General features: G+C 33.9%; 1 protein-coding gene across 1 annotated transcript in view; it reads left to right on the top strand.

The window, feature by feature from the left end:
* The window catches only part of TLK1 (tousled like kinase 1), a 146,539-nt gene that overhangs the window by 107,331 nt on the left and 21,568 nt on the right, over window positions 1-17,640 (top strand). Inside the window, exon 12 of the mRNA XM_047082586.1 lies at window positions 6,311-6,377. Within this exon, the coding sequence (XP_046938542.1) occupies window positions 6,311-6,377 (67 nt within the window). The remainder of the gene's footprint in view (window positions 1-6,310; window positions 6,378-17,640) is intronic.

A 17,640-nucleotide genomic window follows, 5' to 3' on the forward strand; every position in this document is an offset into this window, starting at 1 on the left:
CTAGTTTCATCCTTCCCACACACCTCCATTCTTTTTCAAAATGATGCTTTTTTAAAAATATTGTGGTGAAATTCACATAACAGTTAACCATTTAGTGTACAGTTCAGTGGCATTAAGTGCGTTTACAGTGTATGCAACCCTTTTAGTTTCAAAACTTTATTAACTTGGAACACCTCATACCCATTAAATAATCATTAATTCCCATTAATTCCTCTTTGTTCCTCCCCTCATTTTCTGGTAACAGTTTTCTCTATGTGTTTGCCTTTTCTGGAGAGTTCACTGGCTTTCACTTAGCATAATATATTCAGGGTGTGTCCATGTTGTAGCATGTATCAGTACTTCATTCTTTTTTATGTCTGACTGTATCCCATTGTATGTATATGCATGTACATGTGCACTTTGTTTATCCATTCATCTATTATGAACATTTAGATTGTTTCCGCCTTTTGGCTATTTATGAGTAATGTTGACATAAACATTTATGTACAAGTGTCTGTGTAGACATATGTTTTCATTTCTTTTGAGTATATACCTAGGAGTGGAATTGCAGCATTATATGGTAATTCTATGTTTAAATTCTTGAAGAATTGCTAAACTTTTTCACATCTGCAATATTTTACATTGCCACCAGCAATAAACAAGAGTTCCTATTTCTTTGCGTCTTTGGCAACACTTTTTATTTTCCTTTTTTTTTTTTCCCCCTCTTTTGGAGAGAGAGAGCAAGGGAGGAGCAGAGAGAGAGGGAGAGAGAAAATCCCAAACAGGCTCCATGCTGTCATTGAGGAGACTGATGCAGGGCTCGAGCCCACAAACCAAGATCATGACCTGAGCCTAAATCAAGAATCAGAGGCTTATCCAACTGAGTCACCCAGGTGCCCCTATTTTCCATTTTTAAATTACAGTCATCCTAGTGTCCATAAAAGGTCATCTTATTGTGGTTTCGATTTATATTCCTGAGTGGCTAATTATGTTCAATGTCTTTTAATGGGCTTGCTGGTCTTTATATAGATATCTAGGTCTTTTGCTCAGTTTTTAATCAAGCTGTTTGTCTTCTTGTTGTTGAGTTATAAGAGTTCTTTATATATTCTGAATACAACACTCTTATCAGATATATGACATGTAGATATCTTCTCCCATTCTGTAAGTTGTGTTGCTTTCTTGATAATGTCCTTTTATTTTATTTTAATTTTTATGGCTTAAGTTTATTGTTTTGTTTTTTGCTCATGCTTTTGGTATCAAATCCATGGTCATAAAGATTTACCCCTGTGCTGTCTTCTGATAGTTTTCTAATAGTCCTTATATGTAAATTATGGATTCCTTTTTGGTTAATTTTTTATATAGAGTGAGGCAGGAGTCCAACTTCATTCTTTTGCATGTGGTTATCTAGTTGTCCCAGCACCATTTGTTGAAGACACCATTCTTTCCCCCATTGAAAGGTCTCGGTACCCTTGTCAGAAATCAACTGGCGATGGATATTTGGGTTTATTTCTGCACTCCGTTCTATTCCTTTGGTCAATGTCTGTCTTTATGGTAGCACCACACTATTTTAATGACCATAACTTAGTAGTAGAAAGTTTTGAAATAGGTAGTGGGAGTCCTATAACTTGGTTCTTTTTCAATATTGTTTTTTCTATTTGAGCCTCCTTTGCAATTTTGTATGAATTTCAGAATTAGCTTTTCTATTTCAGCAAAATGAGCCATTTGTATTTTGATCAGGATTATACTGAATATATGGATCACTTTGGAGAGGATTGTCTCTTAACAATGTTAAGTCTGCTAATCCATGAACATAGAAGTCATTTCATTTAATTCGTTTTCATTAATTTCCTTAGCACTGTTTACTAGTTTTTAGTGTACAAGTCACTTCCTGGGTTAAATTTGTTTTTAGGTATTTTATTATTTTGGATTCTGTTATAAATGGAAATGTATTCTTAATATCCTTTTTAGATTGTTTGTTGCTGATGTGTAGAAACACAACTTATTTTTGTGGGTTGATCTTGTATCGTGCAACTTTGCTGAATTTATTAGCTCTCGTGGTTTTTTCTTGTTCGTTCTTCAAGATTTTCTACATCTAGAGTTATGTCATCTGCAAATAAAGATAGTTTTACTTCTTTTCTAATTCTCATGCATTATGTTACATTTTTGTTTTTTTTCCTTAACTCCTCTGGTAGAACTTTCTAGTACAATATTGAATAGCAATGGTGAAAGCATCATTGTCTTCTTCCTCACCTTAAGGGGGAAGCTTTCAGTCTTTCACCACTGAGTATGATGTTAGTTGTGGGTTTTTAATAAATTCCCTGTATCATGTTGAGGAACTTCTGTTCCTAGTTTTTTGGGGGGCTTTTCAAAGGCACACTAGTCTTGGGGTTCCTGGGTGGCTCAGTTGGTTAAGTGTCCAACTCTTGATTTGGTTCAGGTCATGATCTCATGGTTCATGGGATCGAGCCTCGCATGGGCACTGATCCTGCTTGGGATTCTGTGTCTCCCTCTCTCTCTGCTCTTCCTCCGTGCTCACATGTGTGCACACGTTCTCTCTGTCTCCCTCTCATAAATAAACTTAAAAAAAAAAAAAAGACAAACTAGTCTCATGTCTCACCTTCCTCCATTTAAAAAATCTAATCCTCGGGGCGCCTGGGTGGCTCAGTCCGACTTCGGCTCAGGTCATGATCTCATGGTCCATGAGTTCCAGCCCCACGTCGGGCTCTGTGCTGATGGCTCAGAGCCTGGCGCCTGTTTCAGATTCTGTGTCTCCCTCTCTCTCTGACCCTCCCCCATTCATGCTCTGTCTCTCTCTGTCTCAAAAATAAATAAACGTTAAAAAAAAATTAAAAAAATCTAATCCTCAATGCAGGGCTCATAGCCTGTTACTAAATTATGCAAATAAATGGGCTTGCCTTTTTTTTTTTTCAATGCCTGTAACAGTCTTCTTTACCATAGCTTGCATTCTTTAACTTTGAGACTTAAGGTTAATTTCCTTCTTAAACAGGATGTCTTTGAAGAATTGATTATCAAGTATTCCCTTTTTTCCTGTTATTTGTTCTAGTTCTATTATAGTCATCTCGCATTTCTATCAAACTATTGTAAAACAGCTCTTTGAATTAGAAATAAAATTCTCATCAATTTAGGGGCACCTGGGTGGCTCAGTCAGTTGAGCATCCGACTTCCGCTCAGGTCATGGTCTCCTGGTTCATGAGTTCAAGCCCTGTGTCGAGCTTGCTGCTTTCGTCACAGAGCCCACTTCGGATCCTCTGTCCCCTGCCTCTCTGCCCCTCCCCCACTCATGCTGTCACAAAAATAAAAATTAAAAAAACATTAAGAAAATGCTCATCCATTTAGACTCATTATGAAAGATTATCAAGAGTTAAGTCTTATTTTAAATTTCTTGGCTTTTAAAATAAAGTTTTATATAAACCTACTCTAGGAGCTTTTAGCATGCCCCTAAATAAACACATATACGTATATTTGAACATAATAAAATATTAATCATTCAGGCAATAATATGAGGTATGACTCATACAGGGAGGAGTTGGACTTTATCTTCTCATTATCTGTGAATAAAAGATTTGCTAAATAACCTAACCAACAGACTTGCTTAAGAGTGTGAATTTTTTTAGGATCTTTAAAAACACATCATAAAAATAATTATGTAGCCATTAAAATTAACATTATCCTAGCTTACCTCTTCTCATTCTATGTATTAAAATCACATTTTATCTAAAAACATTTTTCCTTACTGGAAGTAGACAACAGAGATCTCTAAAAAGTTCTAATACGTCAAGTACCTCCTGATAGAGAAATGCAGAGAAATGTAAGAAATGTCTCTTTTGCATTTTATTTAGTGAGACAAGACCCTGGAATAGGAATTATCAAATGGAGATCTGTGAACCCCCCGATTTATGTATATGTGATATTTTCTGGAGAGAGTGTTTATGAACTTCCTTAGATTATTTTTAGATATCCACGATCATAAAGTGGTAAGAATCACTGTCTAGAAAGTCAGTAGCCTAGTATTTAGTGCTTTCTATAGAATTTGCTTATTAATGTATCAAAACCAAGCAGAGAAAAATTGGTAAATTTATGTATTTTGCTGTTTATTTGAAGCTTAGTTAGTAGTTATAGTAGTAGTCATTAAAATGCAGGAAGTAAATAGCTAAATTCTCCTGCTGATGAAAGTTACCATTAAGCTTTAGTGAGAATTGTATGTGTTTAACACATACAATAAAGACCTATGAAATGTGAGACCTATGAAATAATGCTCTAAGGTCCAAGTTTTTAAATCAGTGAAGAATTATTACTAAGTAAATGTGGGGAGGGAGTATTTGTATGCATTTGCTTTAGCTATGGGGATGTGGATGATTTGAACCACAACACAAAACATACTAACAACTGGAACTGAGTGCTTTTAAAAGCAAGTATGCATTACATTATGCTATAAGATTAACCAGACAGTATTCAACAAACTAAATCATCGTGGAGCTAATTGATATTCATTATTGACTCACAAGAATAGTAGCTATTGAAAACTACACCAACTAAAGACAACAAAATATCCTTACCTCCAAATTACAGAAATTCTCAGCCATTTGTACATGTAAAGGCTTTGCAAGTTTGCATAAGAGCCAAACTTCTTAGTAGAAAACAGTTTCAAAAATTATGGGAAATTCAAATTGTACCAAATTTTCACTGGTGGTATATATGCCTATCCAAAAACCATTCACCAAAAATTCTTACAGCTTTTCTTTATTGGATTAGTAGAGATTTTTATCAATGTTTCCAAATCCTTTTCCTTTAACATCACCTTTCCCTCTTCTCCCTCTTTCAATCCATCTGTATTCACACTGCAACACTTATTTCTCTAAATCTGCTTTAAGCATCTGCTGCAACTATCCACTGTTGTTATATTTGGTATAACAAAATCCAGCAGTTGTGTTAACCTAGGACTGATTTAATTTTAAATGTTTATTTTTTCACTCTTAAGATATTTCTAGTGGAATACTAACTGAATTTCTTGGAGGGTTTTGTTTGTTTCCTTTGAATGCCCTTTCTTTAGAATTAGTAAATTTAACTAACATCTAGCTAAAGGAGAGTAGCATTTATATTAAATGTTGCTGAGGGGCCTGAATGAAAAACATAAATAAATCATACCTAGGTTAGGAGCTTCACCAAGTACCCCCAGAACACATAAGTAAACGAACGGGCCCTGAGTATGATGGATAAAAGCAATTCTTTCAGTTTTGGGGTATGAAATGGAAGTTGTTTTATTGTAGAGTGGTTTTTCTTCTTTTACTTTATCAGAAAACAATCATTTTTCCTTAGGAAATGTTATAATATGTATGTCTTACTATAGACCTACATAATAAGCTAGTTATTTTTCAGTGTTCTATAGGAATGTTTGAAATTAACAATAAAATAACCATAAAGTACTTTTCAGGATTTAAATTCTTATGTCTCTTTATATTTTATTAAGAATTTGATGCTTTGGCTATAGTTTTAGCATTCTTTTTTCTCACTAACACATGGAAGCAGAAAGTAGAAAAATGTCTTAGTTTTTTCTTTTTTTTTTTTTAAACCAGTACTCAACTGGATGGACTGTGCAGTAATTTTCTAATGCTCTTAGAATAAAATGAAATTCATTCCTTGGTCTGGAAGTCCATTGTAAGCTGGCCCCTGCTTACCTCTCCTACTTCTCACAGCCTCTTTGACTGTTTTGATGCTTACTTTTTTTTTTTTTTTCTCTTCTTACAGTATGCCACCCTGTGTCCATGTTAGCATCCTTGCACTTGCACTTGTCCTATATCTAGGACATATTCCCCCAGGTTCTCTTGTAGTTTTCTTTTTGACTTTTAGGTCAAGACCGCCTCCCTAATACTCAACTGCAAATAGTGTAATATAGTCAGTCATTATCAACCACCCTTTTTGTTTTCTTCATAGTATTTACTGCTATTTGGGATTATTTTATTTCTTTTTTAAGTTGTTTTCTGCCTCCTTATCCCCACTATAGAGTGTAAGTTCAAACTAAAATGAAAGGAGAAAATGTCTTTTCCATTGTATCCTTAGGATTGAAATTCTAGAACATCACCTGATACATAGCACTCATTAAATAGTTGCAGAATTTATCAATTAGGTGTTCCATCTATAAGTGTTAGAAATATTCTGAAGAATATTTTAAAGGACTTCTGGCTTATATTCTGGACTGAAAGTTGTCAACATTTTAGCATTTTGAGAAACATTAATCTTCTTTTGCTGGTTATTAATAAGAAGTAATAAGTATTCATCTTAATATCTAGAATTACAATTTCATTTTTGACAGGTTGACTTTGGCAGAATATCATGAACAGGAAGAAATTTTCAAACTTAGACTAGGACATCTCAAAAAGGTATGTGAAGCATATGCTGGAATTTTAGTTTGTTACCAGAGGTCATGGAGAGTTGTTACTGTAAGTCTCTCGTTGGAGAAGTCAGCTTAGAGAGAAAATACCCAAAGCTCAGACAAAAAAAAGAGGGGCATTAAAGTTGTCCTTTTAAGTTGAATATGTTAAAAATAACATGCCTTTTACCTTGTGGCAGCTTACAAACATTGAGATGCTGATAATACCATGTCCCTGTAGTGGAGAAGTGACTCCTGGCCAGACTTTCAGGGTCTTAAGATTACTGTGTTTAAGTACTATTTTTGTAAAAATGCTTCATTTTTAAGATGAAATGTAAATTTCCATATTGTTTGTGTCCATTTATAATAAACTGAAATAATTATAAATTAATAACAAACTTGGTTCTTTGGCTTAACTTTTAAGCTATCAAATGCTTGAGTAAATGTTTCAACTAAAATATGTACATTGGCAAATTTAGAAGAGCCTTAATCATTAATAATAGTATAAAGTGATATAATTTATTAAAATGTTGCTACGTGTTATTATAGTAAAATTTTTTAAATGTATAGCTTTGTACTGATTTGTAAACTACGAAATTGTAATCAGTTCATTGTTTTTACAGTTTTTTAGTTCAAACTATTTCAAATAAATAATAGATTTTCCCACTCAAAATGAACTTAATGACAGATGTAAAATTCTTTTTCTTTGACCAAATTTTTTAATTCTGCTTTTTGCTTGTCACATCATTTACATATTTTTTTTAATAGGCTGAATAATTGCTAAAAGTGAGTTAGTGAACTAATCGAAGATAGCTTCTGTGAAGTTGTCTTCCTGTGAGGTAGGACAGAGAAACCCGTTCTGGTAGCAGCTGCCATCATACTATGTACTGTTTTGTTTTTGGAATGCCATCAACCTGCTTTCAGACCCCTGCCATTTAATTACAGAGAATAGAAAAAGATACATAAATGTGTCCACATATATGTGTAATTTGCATTAGCATTTTTAACTATGCTGTATCTGTCTATGCCCCTACTCAGAAAAGTTTCAACCCCAAATACTTTAACAGTAAATTGTGAAATGATTTATTCTGGTCTTTTTTTTTTTCCTTCTTAAAGTGTATTTTCTTCTGTTGTAATTATTGACTATTTTTCCTGCTCTTTGGGTTACAGTAGACAACTTCAGTCTATTCTCTGTAACAGATGGAGTTGTAATGAGACTGTTGGGGGATTTTGTAATACAGAATTAGTATAAGTATTGTGTGCCCACCTAAGCAGTTGTCATAATGAATTCATAGAGACCTATGCTTGATGTCCCCTATAAAGATTTATCAATTATTTTCAAACCAGCCTTTCATGATAATGGAACACTTTAACTGGAGGGTTATTATTTTTACATATAGTAAAATAGTTCATTTTAAATTACTCTTTCTAATAATGAGATTGTACATGTGTATCTTATTTTATGAAAACCTGTTACATAAAATCTGAAATTACAAAGCAGTTATATTAGGAATCGGCTATTTGTATTACAAAAAATACTTTGCTTTTTGAAAAGCTTCAGAGAAGGGTTGGTTTTGGTCTTGGTTGGTTGTGTTTGGTTGACTTTAAAGCTTTCCTGGTACTTTGAAAATATTTGGTTTCTCTGAAACACTTCTGTAAGTATTCTTAAGGGAGGTATACTTACACATCTAGACACTATCTAAATAGTTGCAAACTGTTGTAAAATACTACCCTTTCTCTTCTAACCTCCATATTAGCCTCTTTCCCTGTGTTTGACTTCTCCATGTTTTGTATTACTCATTCTTTCTAATAACTGTCCCCTCCGTAATCATTTTCCTGCTTTATTTTTTCAGCTTTTATCATATTTACTGAGCAGCTCTAGATTTCTAACTTTATCTTCTTAGCCATTTTACAACAGTACTTTTCTTTGACCAACATCATGGAATATTTTGGGAGAGTGGATATATGCTTTCATGTCTTGAATTCTCGCATTTTCTTCTAAGAGGCTATTTTGGGTGAGAAGAATGTATGAATGCATTTATAAAGAAAGTTGTTGGTAGTACATACAGAGAACAGAATTGAGTAAGTATCATCTTAGAGCACAAGTCAACAAGAGTTGCCTGCTTACCACTTGGATATAAATTTTGAGTTGCACAATTAAATAATAAGCATTAAGTCACATGTTTTAAAAATAAGTTATTTGGCATTCCAAAGCACAACTGGAAAATAGGCCATTAAAACGGGTCATTCTGTTTTCTGAAAAAGTAGATTGGACACTTTTAATACACAGAGAACAAGCTTCAGTTAAGAGAAAAGATGTTATGACCTCTGTTTTAGCAGTTCCCTTCGCTCCTGGGTTTATTAAGCTGACATGAACTGTACCCAAGTTGTAACTACCATATGGTTTCTACCATAGGCTGGATCTGATCTGTGTATATTTGAGATCCTTGTAACCTGCACAGGAATTAACCTGTAGTATGCCAGCTTACGGTTTAGATTTAGAGCCCAACATACTCTTGCTTTCATTCTGTCTTTAAGCCGAAGCAGGCTCTTAAAGTTCAGTTAAATTACTAGATTAAATTTGTGGGCACCAAAAGAGAAACTTATTTTATTGAGGAGGCCCATGTTATTTGGACATACGGGACTAGAAGACCTACTTACTTTTTTTTGAAATGAATAATTTATGATGTGCATTGTATTTTGTAAAGATCATCATAATAATTGAATAGGTAAACTGAAATATGAAAAAGTATATTTACCATTGAATAAATCATAAAGTTCAGTTCACATTCTGTGCTGTTCTGCGGGGTTAGAAATATAATAAATCCAAAGCTGTGAAAGTGATAGAGTAAGGAATGAAAGGTAAGCAGAAGTCTCCAAAAGTAAGTCCATGGCTAACAAATAGATATTTCTGGGGCTTAGGGGCTTATTAGTTTTTTCTTCTGAGATTAGGAAAATTGCTGTGCAGCACCCTTTTTTAAATATATATCAAGAATTCTTCAATATTTTCAGTTTTTCTCACTTTATGAAATCATTGCTCACTCATTCACTGACTTATTTCCACACTCTGCCTGATACAGGCATGATTCGTATCCCCATTTCAGAAGAACTACATGATAACTACACTTGATGGATTTTGAAGTTTTAACCATTCTAGAGTGAATATTAATGTTAACTTTTTGAATGCCAGGATCTTCTATGTTTTGTAGAAATTAATAAAAGCTAGTAACTGGCAAAGCCAAACATGAACCTTTTTCCACTCCCATTTCAATGGCAATACCTATACACTTATTCCTACAATTTTTTTGTTGCAGTTAGGATAGCAAGTTGTTTCTTTGTATTCAGAAGAATTAATTCACTTGTAGCTCTCTTTGCATCTGTCTTAGAATAGTGCTGATGTTGGCTTTTTGTTTTTTCAGATACATGCTTCATTTTCATTGCAGATAAAGGAGAGCAGTATAGTTTTTCACCCACAGATACTCTTTCCCTCACGTATTACTTTCCTTGGGTAATGTTAGTGATGATTATATCAGCTACAGTATTTCTTATTAGCTGATACATTTGCTTTTCACTCTAAATTTATTTTTAAAGGTCAACTGAAAAGCACATTTTTAATAAAAAGTATAAATACTCTAACATAATCTTACCTTTTATGTAGCTTAAGGATTTAACAGAAAAGAACTATATAATAAAATACATGGAGACTATGCAAATTATACCCAAAACAGTTTTTAAAAAATGACCTTTCACTGGTAGTAATTATGTGCAAATTTACCCAGTTATCACTTACTAAAGCTAGTAGTTGCAATAGGAATAATTTACTATCTTTAAGAAGTTGGTTCTTTGAAGCAAGACTACTAACTATCCCATTTTATGTACCTGTACCACATGTGGAATATGGATTTAAGGAAACAGACTGTATGTCAGTTAGCTTTTATGGTTAATCCTGTTTTGATACCAGTCTTTGATAAATCCTAGTTATGGGAAAGCAGTTTATCTTTTTGATTTGAGGAGTTCTGCAAGATTGTTGTTTGTATTCAGATAATTCTGGAATTGAAGAAAACTACATGGATATGCTTTTCTAGGATTGTTACTAAATTAACACAAATATATATATTTTTTTAATTTTTTTTAGTTTATTTTTTTAGAGAGAAAGTGAGTAGGGGAAGGGTGGAGAGGGAGGGAGAGAGAACCCTAAGCAGGCTCTGCCCTGTCAGCACAGAGCCCAATGCAGGGCTCGAACTCACGAACTGTAAAATCATGACCTGAGCGAAAATCAAGAACCAGATGCTTAATCGACTGAGCCACCCAGGTGCCCCTAACACAAATATATTTTTTAAAAATCCCTGAAAAACCATCATCCTTGTAATAGATTCTCTCTGTAGTCATACTGTTATTTAAATGATCCTAGTTACCCATCATGGCATCCCAAAATGATGAGGAAATAAGAATTTTGAAGGTTATTAGAACTAATAACTATGTCTTGCCCCTGCTGTTACTTAAGTTTGTGATGTGAACAGCATGCATATGTTGCTCTTTATTTTTTAGTCTTTAAGTTTTGTCCTCTTCTATATTTAAAATACTTGATTAACTAAAGAAAATAATACATATAGGAAATTTGACATCTCAGTATGGAATATTAAATAATGTTAGTAGGGATTGGCCTTAATGTATGTGTTTTGGGTTGTGTGTGTGAGAGGGAGAGTAAGAGTGAGAGTGAGAGAGAGAGAGAGAGAGAGAGAGAGAGAGAGAGATTTATAAGCCCTGAATATAAGTGCTGGAAGTTTATTTTGAAAAATATAACCAATTTGTAATTTGAAACAGGCTTAGTCAAGAATCCTCAGCACCAACACAAATGTATCTTTGCAGACCGAAGGAATCAGCTAAACAATTTGCAGTCATCTCAATCTCTACTAAAACAAAAATCACATCCAACATGCCACCTGACACCATTTCTTTCTCTCTCTCTCTTTTGCTCCTTGCGATGTGGCATTCATCTCTCCTTGTGCCTCCGTTCTGAAGAGATAACAGTATAGCAACAACTCTGCCATTGAAATCCTGTTCTCTGACCGATATTGGCACCTGCAAAGAGAAACAACCAGTAACAGGCAGCAGCAGCATCAGTATTAATCTTCCATGATGAAATCTTTACAGGTCAAGAACAAGCACACAGCTCTTTTCTCACTCCTTCACAGTGGACCATGCATCTAGTTGAAATGGAAGACAATGGATTGTCTACAAGCCTTTTGAACAGTGGAGAATACAGGGCATTGGTTTTAGGTGAATTGACCCCCAAATATTCTTGAAGTTTGATATCTCCTTTGGTCTTTCTAGAATACCATTGTCATCTGATTTATCAAATCCTTAGTATAACCACAAAGAATAAATTTGCATACGTGACATTTCTTGTCACTTTAGGTTTGAATAAAAATATGAAAAAAACTGTATAATTCTAGAGGACTTAATTTCTAAATCCGTGTGTTCCCCTTTATATTCATGGCCATGACTAGAAGAAATCTCTTGGGAATTCTTCTCTCAATTAAAGCCAACCACATTGTACATTATATTTCTCTAGAACATAAGAGGCTACTTGTATATACAGGCAGTAGTTTTAAGTGGAAGTCTGATGAAAATGCACTATAGTAGAAAAAGTCATGATTAAGCCCATGAAGAATGTCATGAGGTTCTTGACTTCTTGGCATGTGTGGGCAAGAAAAGTGCCAAGAGGAGTGTTAGATTTCTAAACTTGACATTTTGTCCTTACTACTGCTTCCCTTTTAAGAACAAGTGGTAGTCTATAACAGATGACTGTGACCGTGCCGAGAGATCATGGAACTGGCTGTCAATAGGAGAACTCCCAGTGTTCGTATTTTATCTCTTGCGCTTACTATGAAACCATAAACATTCCTTGCCCTGTGTTTCCACATTTGCAGTCATTTATCTTAACTTGGTAGTAGATGTTCAGTTACCAAAATGAAACTTTAGAGGTGAAATGTGTTTTGCTTCTGTAATGTTTAATATTAATCCAGTTGTTTTATAAGCAGTGGAATCTTTTTAATTTTGGAAAGAATTTTAGAAGTCATGTTAGCAATTGGTCAGAGCAGAGTTTAATTCAGATTTGTAAATTCAGTCTAAAGATCACTGTTTCACAAAAAAAGAAAAACAATTGCTTGACCACTGGCCCTTCCCAATGAGAACTATAGCTCCATGCCATTTACAATAGACCCTAGAACAATGCAGGGGTTATGGGCACCGATCCCCCTTTACCCCCATGTGCACAAAAATCTGCATATAACTTTTGCTTCCCCAAAACCTACTATACTAATAGCCTACTGTTAACCAGAAGCTTTACCAATAACATAAGCAGTCAACTAACACAAATTTTCTGTTATATATAATACTGTATTCTTACAATAAAATGAGCTAGAGGTATGAATCCACCCATATCCTGAAAAAGGTTAAAAGGAAGCCTGCAGTGGGGAGAAGGGCTGCGATGTGTTGTAGTAGGGCATGGTGCCTGTACATGCTGTGGCATGCTGTCAGCACTTTGGTTTGTGTTGAACATCAAGGAATTTCACTCCTAGCCTAATACAGCAGCTGTAATTGCTTTCTTAAGAAATGTACTAAATATTTAAATTTTGCCGATCAGTTGAATTGTTATATTTATTTGCTTCTGGGAAGGGTTTTATTTTGTTTTGTTTAAATAGAATGGAGGAACTAATGGAATCAAACCCTGCCTGTTTCAACAGTTATTCTCAGGGGTTTTAATGTATGTATTTATGCATTTGAAGAGAGAATAAAAAAACCACCCCAATCGCCATACCCCACACCGTCCCCCTAAAAAAAGAAGGAAATGAAGTGCAGAGAAAGGAAAACATTAAGGTTCTAAAATAATTATGTAAGGCAGTGAAATACACCTGAGGGAGATAGAGTATTCTCCCATCAGTAATAGCCAGCTCCGTGATTGGGAATAGGAGTGAAGGGATTTATGTAGTTAGGAAAGAAACATTCCACTCCCCAAGGAATTTCGTAATTTTTGTCCCTTCTCCTCCTACCCCAGTCCTCCATCTATACAATATACTCAAGCAAAAATAGGATTATGGGCAATAGTTTCAAAACCAATCTCTATAAATTCAGATTTGCTTTATCTGCATGGTTTTTTGGTTTGTTGGTTGGTTCATATTTCCAATGGTTCTTATCTCTCACATCCTTAGGTAGGATATTTGAAAGCATGTAATAGACGTAATCTGGGAACACACAATAGGGATAAAGTTGAAGTAAACTGGTAATGATTTTCTTCTTAATTCTTTTTTCTGCACTGCCCTTTCTTTCCATTAGCTTTTAATAGTGCCTTTTGTTAATTTCTCCTTTCCCTTTCTTGGTGATAAACTTTTAGAATGACATAGTTTATGACATTAAAAATTTGAGGACCTGCAGATACTAACTTTTGAGGGATTAATATTTGTTCATATTACTGAAATGAATTTGGAGTTAAACTTTTTGAAACCTCATTCTGAACTTGTTTTCCTAGACCAAGCAACGTTTATAGTGCTGTTGAATAGACTGTTGGAAGTGATATGCTTTTTTCTCTCCTACAATCTTCATAATACACTATGCAGAATTTCTTTTTTACCAACCCTCTTGGAATATAGGCAAGTTGAGAATGATACATTAAAATCCTTTCTATCTTATCTTCCTTTATAGAAAAGCAGCACTTCGAAAAGAGGTTTTTTGTGTGTATAACATGTAACATGTTCAAGATTTGTTAAAGAAATATAAACTCAGGTGTTTAATTTTTTCAGGAAATGTATCAGTTTTACCTGTGATAATGCATTTTATAACTCTTAAAGCTTTATAGCTTTAATGCCTACATACCCCACCTTTCAGTAATTGCTCTTTTAAAAATTGCCATTATGGGAAATGCTCAGAATTTCACCTAGCAGTTTTCACCTGGCATTTTGCAGAGATTGTCTAGTACCGTGACTGACTTTTGGCTTAGAGTGTTGAGCCAAGAGGACATTAAGTTGCAAGAAAAGACTTTGATTACAAATAGAAAGCATTTCTGTGTCAAACTTCTGCTGAGAGACAAACGTTTTTGGTTGAGTTGCTGTGAAATTTACCTTCCACGTAAAAATTTAAAAGCTATAAATTTTGGAAGGTGTGTTTCACAGGTTACTTAAACAGTAAGGCAATATTGAGATCTGTTGTTGTATACTTGTGTGACTTGGTTTTTAATTCAGAATATTAAGAGCTTATTTTAAGATACTGTTAAAATAGCTGTAGAAATACTGTTAAATTGTCCATTGCTACAGCTTTCTGTTTCAACAGAAAAGAGCCATGTCCTTTTAAAACTGTATGTGATCACCAAATCTACCTCTCTCTCTAAAACAGTCTCTTCTTACCCATGTCCCTTCTATACCATAATTGCCTACAGAGACCAGTTCCTTTCCAGAGATGCTATTTCTTTGTATCTTCTAGATAACTGCTCAGCTAGTAGATGACTCCGGAATTTTTACTTGGTATTCTTATTAAGCATGAGCTATCTGGTTGGATTATCTCTCTTATATTTTAGTAAGCTTGCCTAGTTTTGCCATGGTTTGAGGATTCTGTTCTGTAATGAACTCAGGTTAGTTGTGAGCCTGGGTCATACTTGCTTCTCCTGAACCCTCTGAAAATGATTAGTTCTGAGGATGGCCCAGAGATTAATGTTGATCTCAAGCAAGGAGAGTGTAGTCTGTAGGATAGATCTGCACTAAATATAAATTATTTATATTTGGAAATGATCTGCATTAAATAGAAGTTAGTTGATGAGACTACTGTATTCTAGACTGTTGTACCCTGGGGCCATACCAAAATTGGGTCTTGCCTCTTTATATAAGGAAAGGGTACTAGGTAGTATTGCCCTAACATTTGCCCAAAAGTATGTGTATTAATCTGCTTGGGCTGTAATGACGAAATACCATAGACTGGGTGTCTTAAAATTTTTCTCACAGTTCTAGAAGCTGGAAATCCAAGATTAGGGTCCAGCAGGTTCAGTTTCTTGTGAGGATCTATCTCTTCCTGGTTTTAGATGGCTGTCTCCTCAAGTCCTCACCTGTCTTATTCTCTGCTCTCACAAAGAGGGGACAGGATGGGGAGGATAGATGTCTCTCCCTTCCTCCTTATAAAGCCACTAATCCCATCATGTGGGACCCACCTTCATGACCTAATCTAATTCTAATTACTTCCCAAAGCCTCCATCTCCAGATACCATCACATTGGGGTTTAGGGCTTAAACATAGGAATTTTGGGGGGGGGGGACACAAACCTTTAGTCCATAACAGTTTATATCCTTTGTTCAGTGGGGTTTAAGAGAAATTATTTATAAGAGTTGCAGAATTATCTTCCCCCCCAGAAGTATGTCACTTTGGCTTAAGGTCCAAGATACTGTGGAATAAATAGTAAATTAGAATATGGGAGCTGTAAATATATTTCACTGACTATAGAGGATTTATATTTATCTGTATGTAAGACTTGGTTATAATTCCTTCCCTTGACATTTCCTCTTAAATACATAGGATCTAGCTTTTTTTTTTTTTTTTTTTTTTTTTATTTTTTAGTGCTTCTGGCATCATTTTATTTTTTCCTGTAAACTTTATAATTCAAACCAAATGCAGCTTGCCTGTGCTTTTTGTATTGTAAGATTTTATGGGACATATTTGTCTTGTTTTATAGAGGATAAAAAAGTTTACTTAACTGACACGCATAGACATTTTACCTTCTTTAATAAGTATTCTGTGATCTTGGTTACTGCCATTGGATAAACCTCTGAAGATTAACAAAAAATATTAAGCACATGTAACTATGTGTCAACAATCTAGTTGGATCTCATAATTGTATATTTATTGATTCAGTAGGATTTAGTTTCTGTAAATTCACTTTTGAAATAGTATCCCCTTACCACAATTTCAAATAAAAGTTAAAACAATTTTTCAGCTGGTATCCTAATAGGCATTTCATGGTTTTATCAGATATTTAAAAAATCCACCAGCCTACCAAGTGTTTAGTAGTTTCCTGTATGTGTAAGAATCAAATTAATGGCAAGTTTTAAGACAGCAAATGTTAGTAATATGAAAGGAAAAGGTTGCCACTTTCTATGTTCTGTGCTAGAAATGAATTTGAATTTTTTCATACTCCCAAACATTTTCTACAGCCAGTTCCTTACTGTACTTCATATGACTAAATTAAGACAACTGTGATTTGAGTATCGTTCCAGAAGTTTTTCATCTATTTCATGTCCTTATAATGAGTCTTCAATTATTTAATTCCCTAGACTATTACCTTTCTTTTTTTCATTGAAATAAGGAATATTTGTGACTGAAGCTGTATTAAGTGCATTAGTTTCAGTTAAATTAAGACAGTCTGTTTAGTGTGTCCTATTTTCTAAAGATCTCCAAAATTCCAGGAAGGCTGATCTTCATTTGAATTTATTTTTAAATGTTCTATTTGTCATCTAATTTTTACCTTATATTAAATATCTGTGTAACAAGTAGTGGTTGAGTTTTATTTTAAAACAATAAAAAAATAACCTCAAGGGTCAAGTGGAATACAAACAACATACTTAGATTTAGTTTTTTTAATCTGTGAACATTTGTTTTTCTTTATCTTAATTAGAATCTTCTTTTCAGTTTAAGCCTTAGATAAAGGTGTTATAGACTTTATATCTCTATTATTTGCTTTGGAATGAAATGATACTTATATTTTCATAGTAAACTTGAAAATTGCTTTTTAGATAAAGGATTTTTAAAATCAGAAGATAAATCATTAAAAGAAAATGAGCTAATACAGAAATATTTAAGTGTAATACTAAAAAACAACCTCTATTCCATGTGGTATAGATTTATAATGATAGCGGATACACATTTAGGCCAAAGCAATTTGTATTTGTTTATTTCCTCAACAAACACTAATTCAAAAATACTATAAAATTGGGCATTTCTAGAATTTTCCACCGAAATTTGATATATTCTTATCTGTCCCTTATGTAGTATTCAAATTTATATTGACAAAGAGATATGTAAGATGGGTGATTGATTATTTGGGATCTTATTTTTTTTTAATGTTCTCAAAATTGTATATTTTGAGACATGAAAAATATTTTCAAAAATTTTATATCAAATGTGAAAGAAAATTTCATTAGGATTTGCCTCCATATGCTCTAATAACTGAGGATCTGCCACAGCTATCCGTGTAGTTTTTATTTTAAAGTCTCTTTACGATTACAGAGAGATTTA

Source organism: Lynx rufus, unplaced genomic scaffold (genome assembly GCF_022079265.1).
Source record: "Lynx rufus isolate CCGP_SWC_20201006 ecotype Redwood Valley unplaced genomic scaffold, mLynRuf1.p SCAF_2, whole genome shotgun sequence".
NCBI lineage: Eukaryota > Metazoa > Chordata > Mammalia > Carnivora > Felidae > Lynx > Lynx rufus.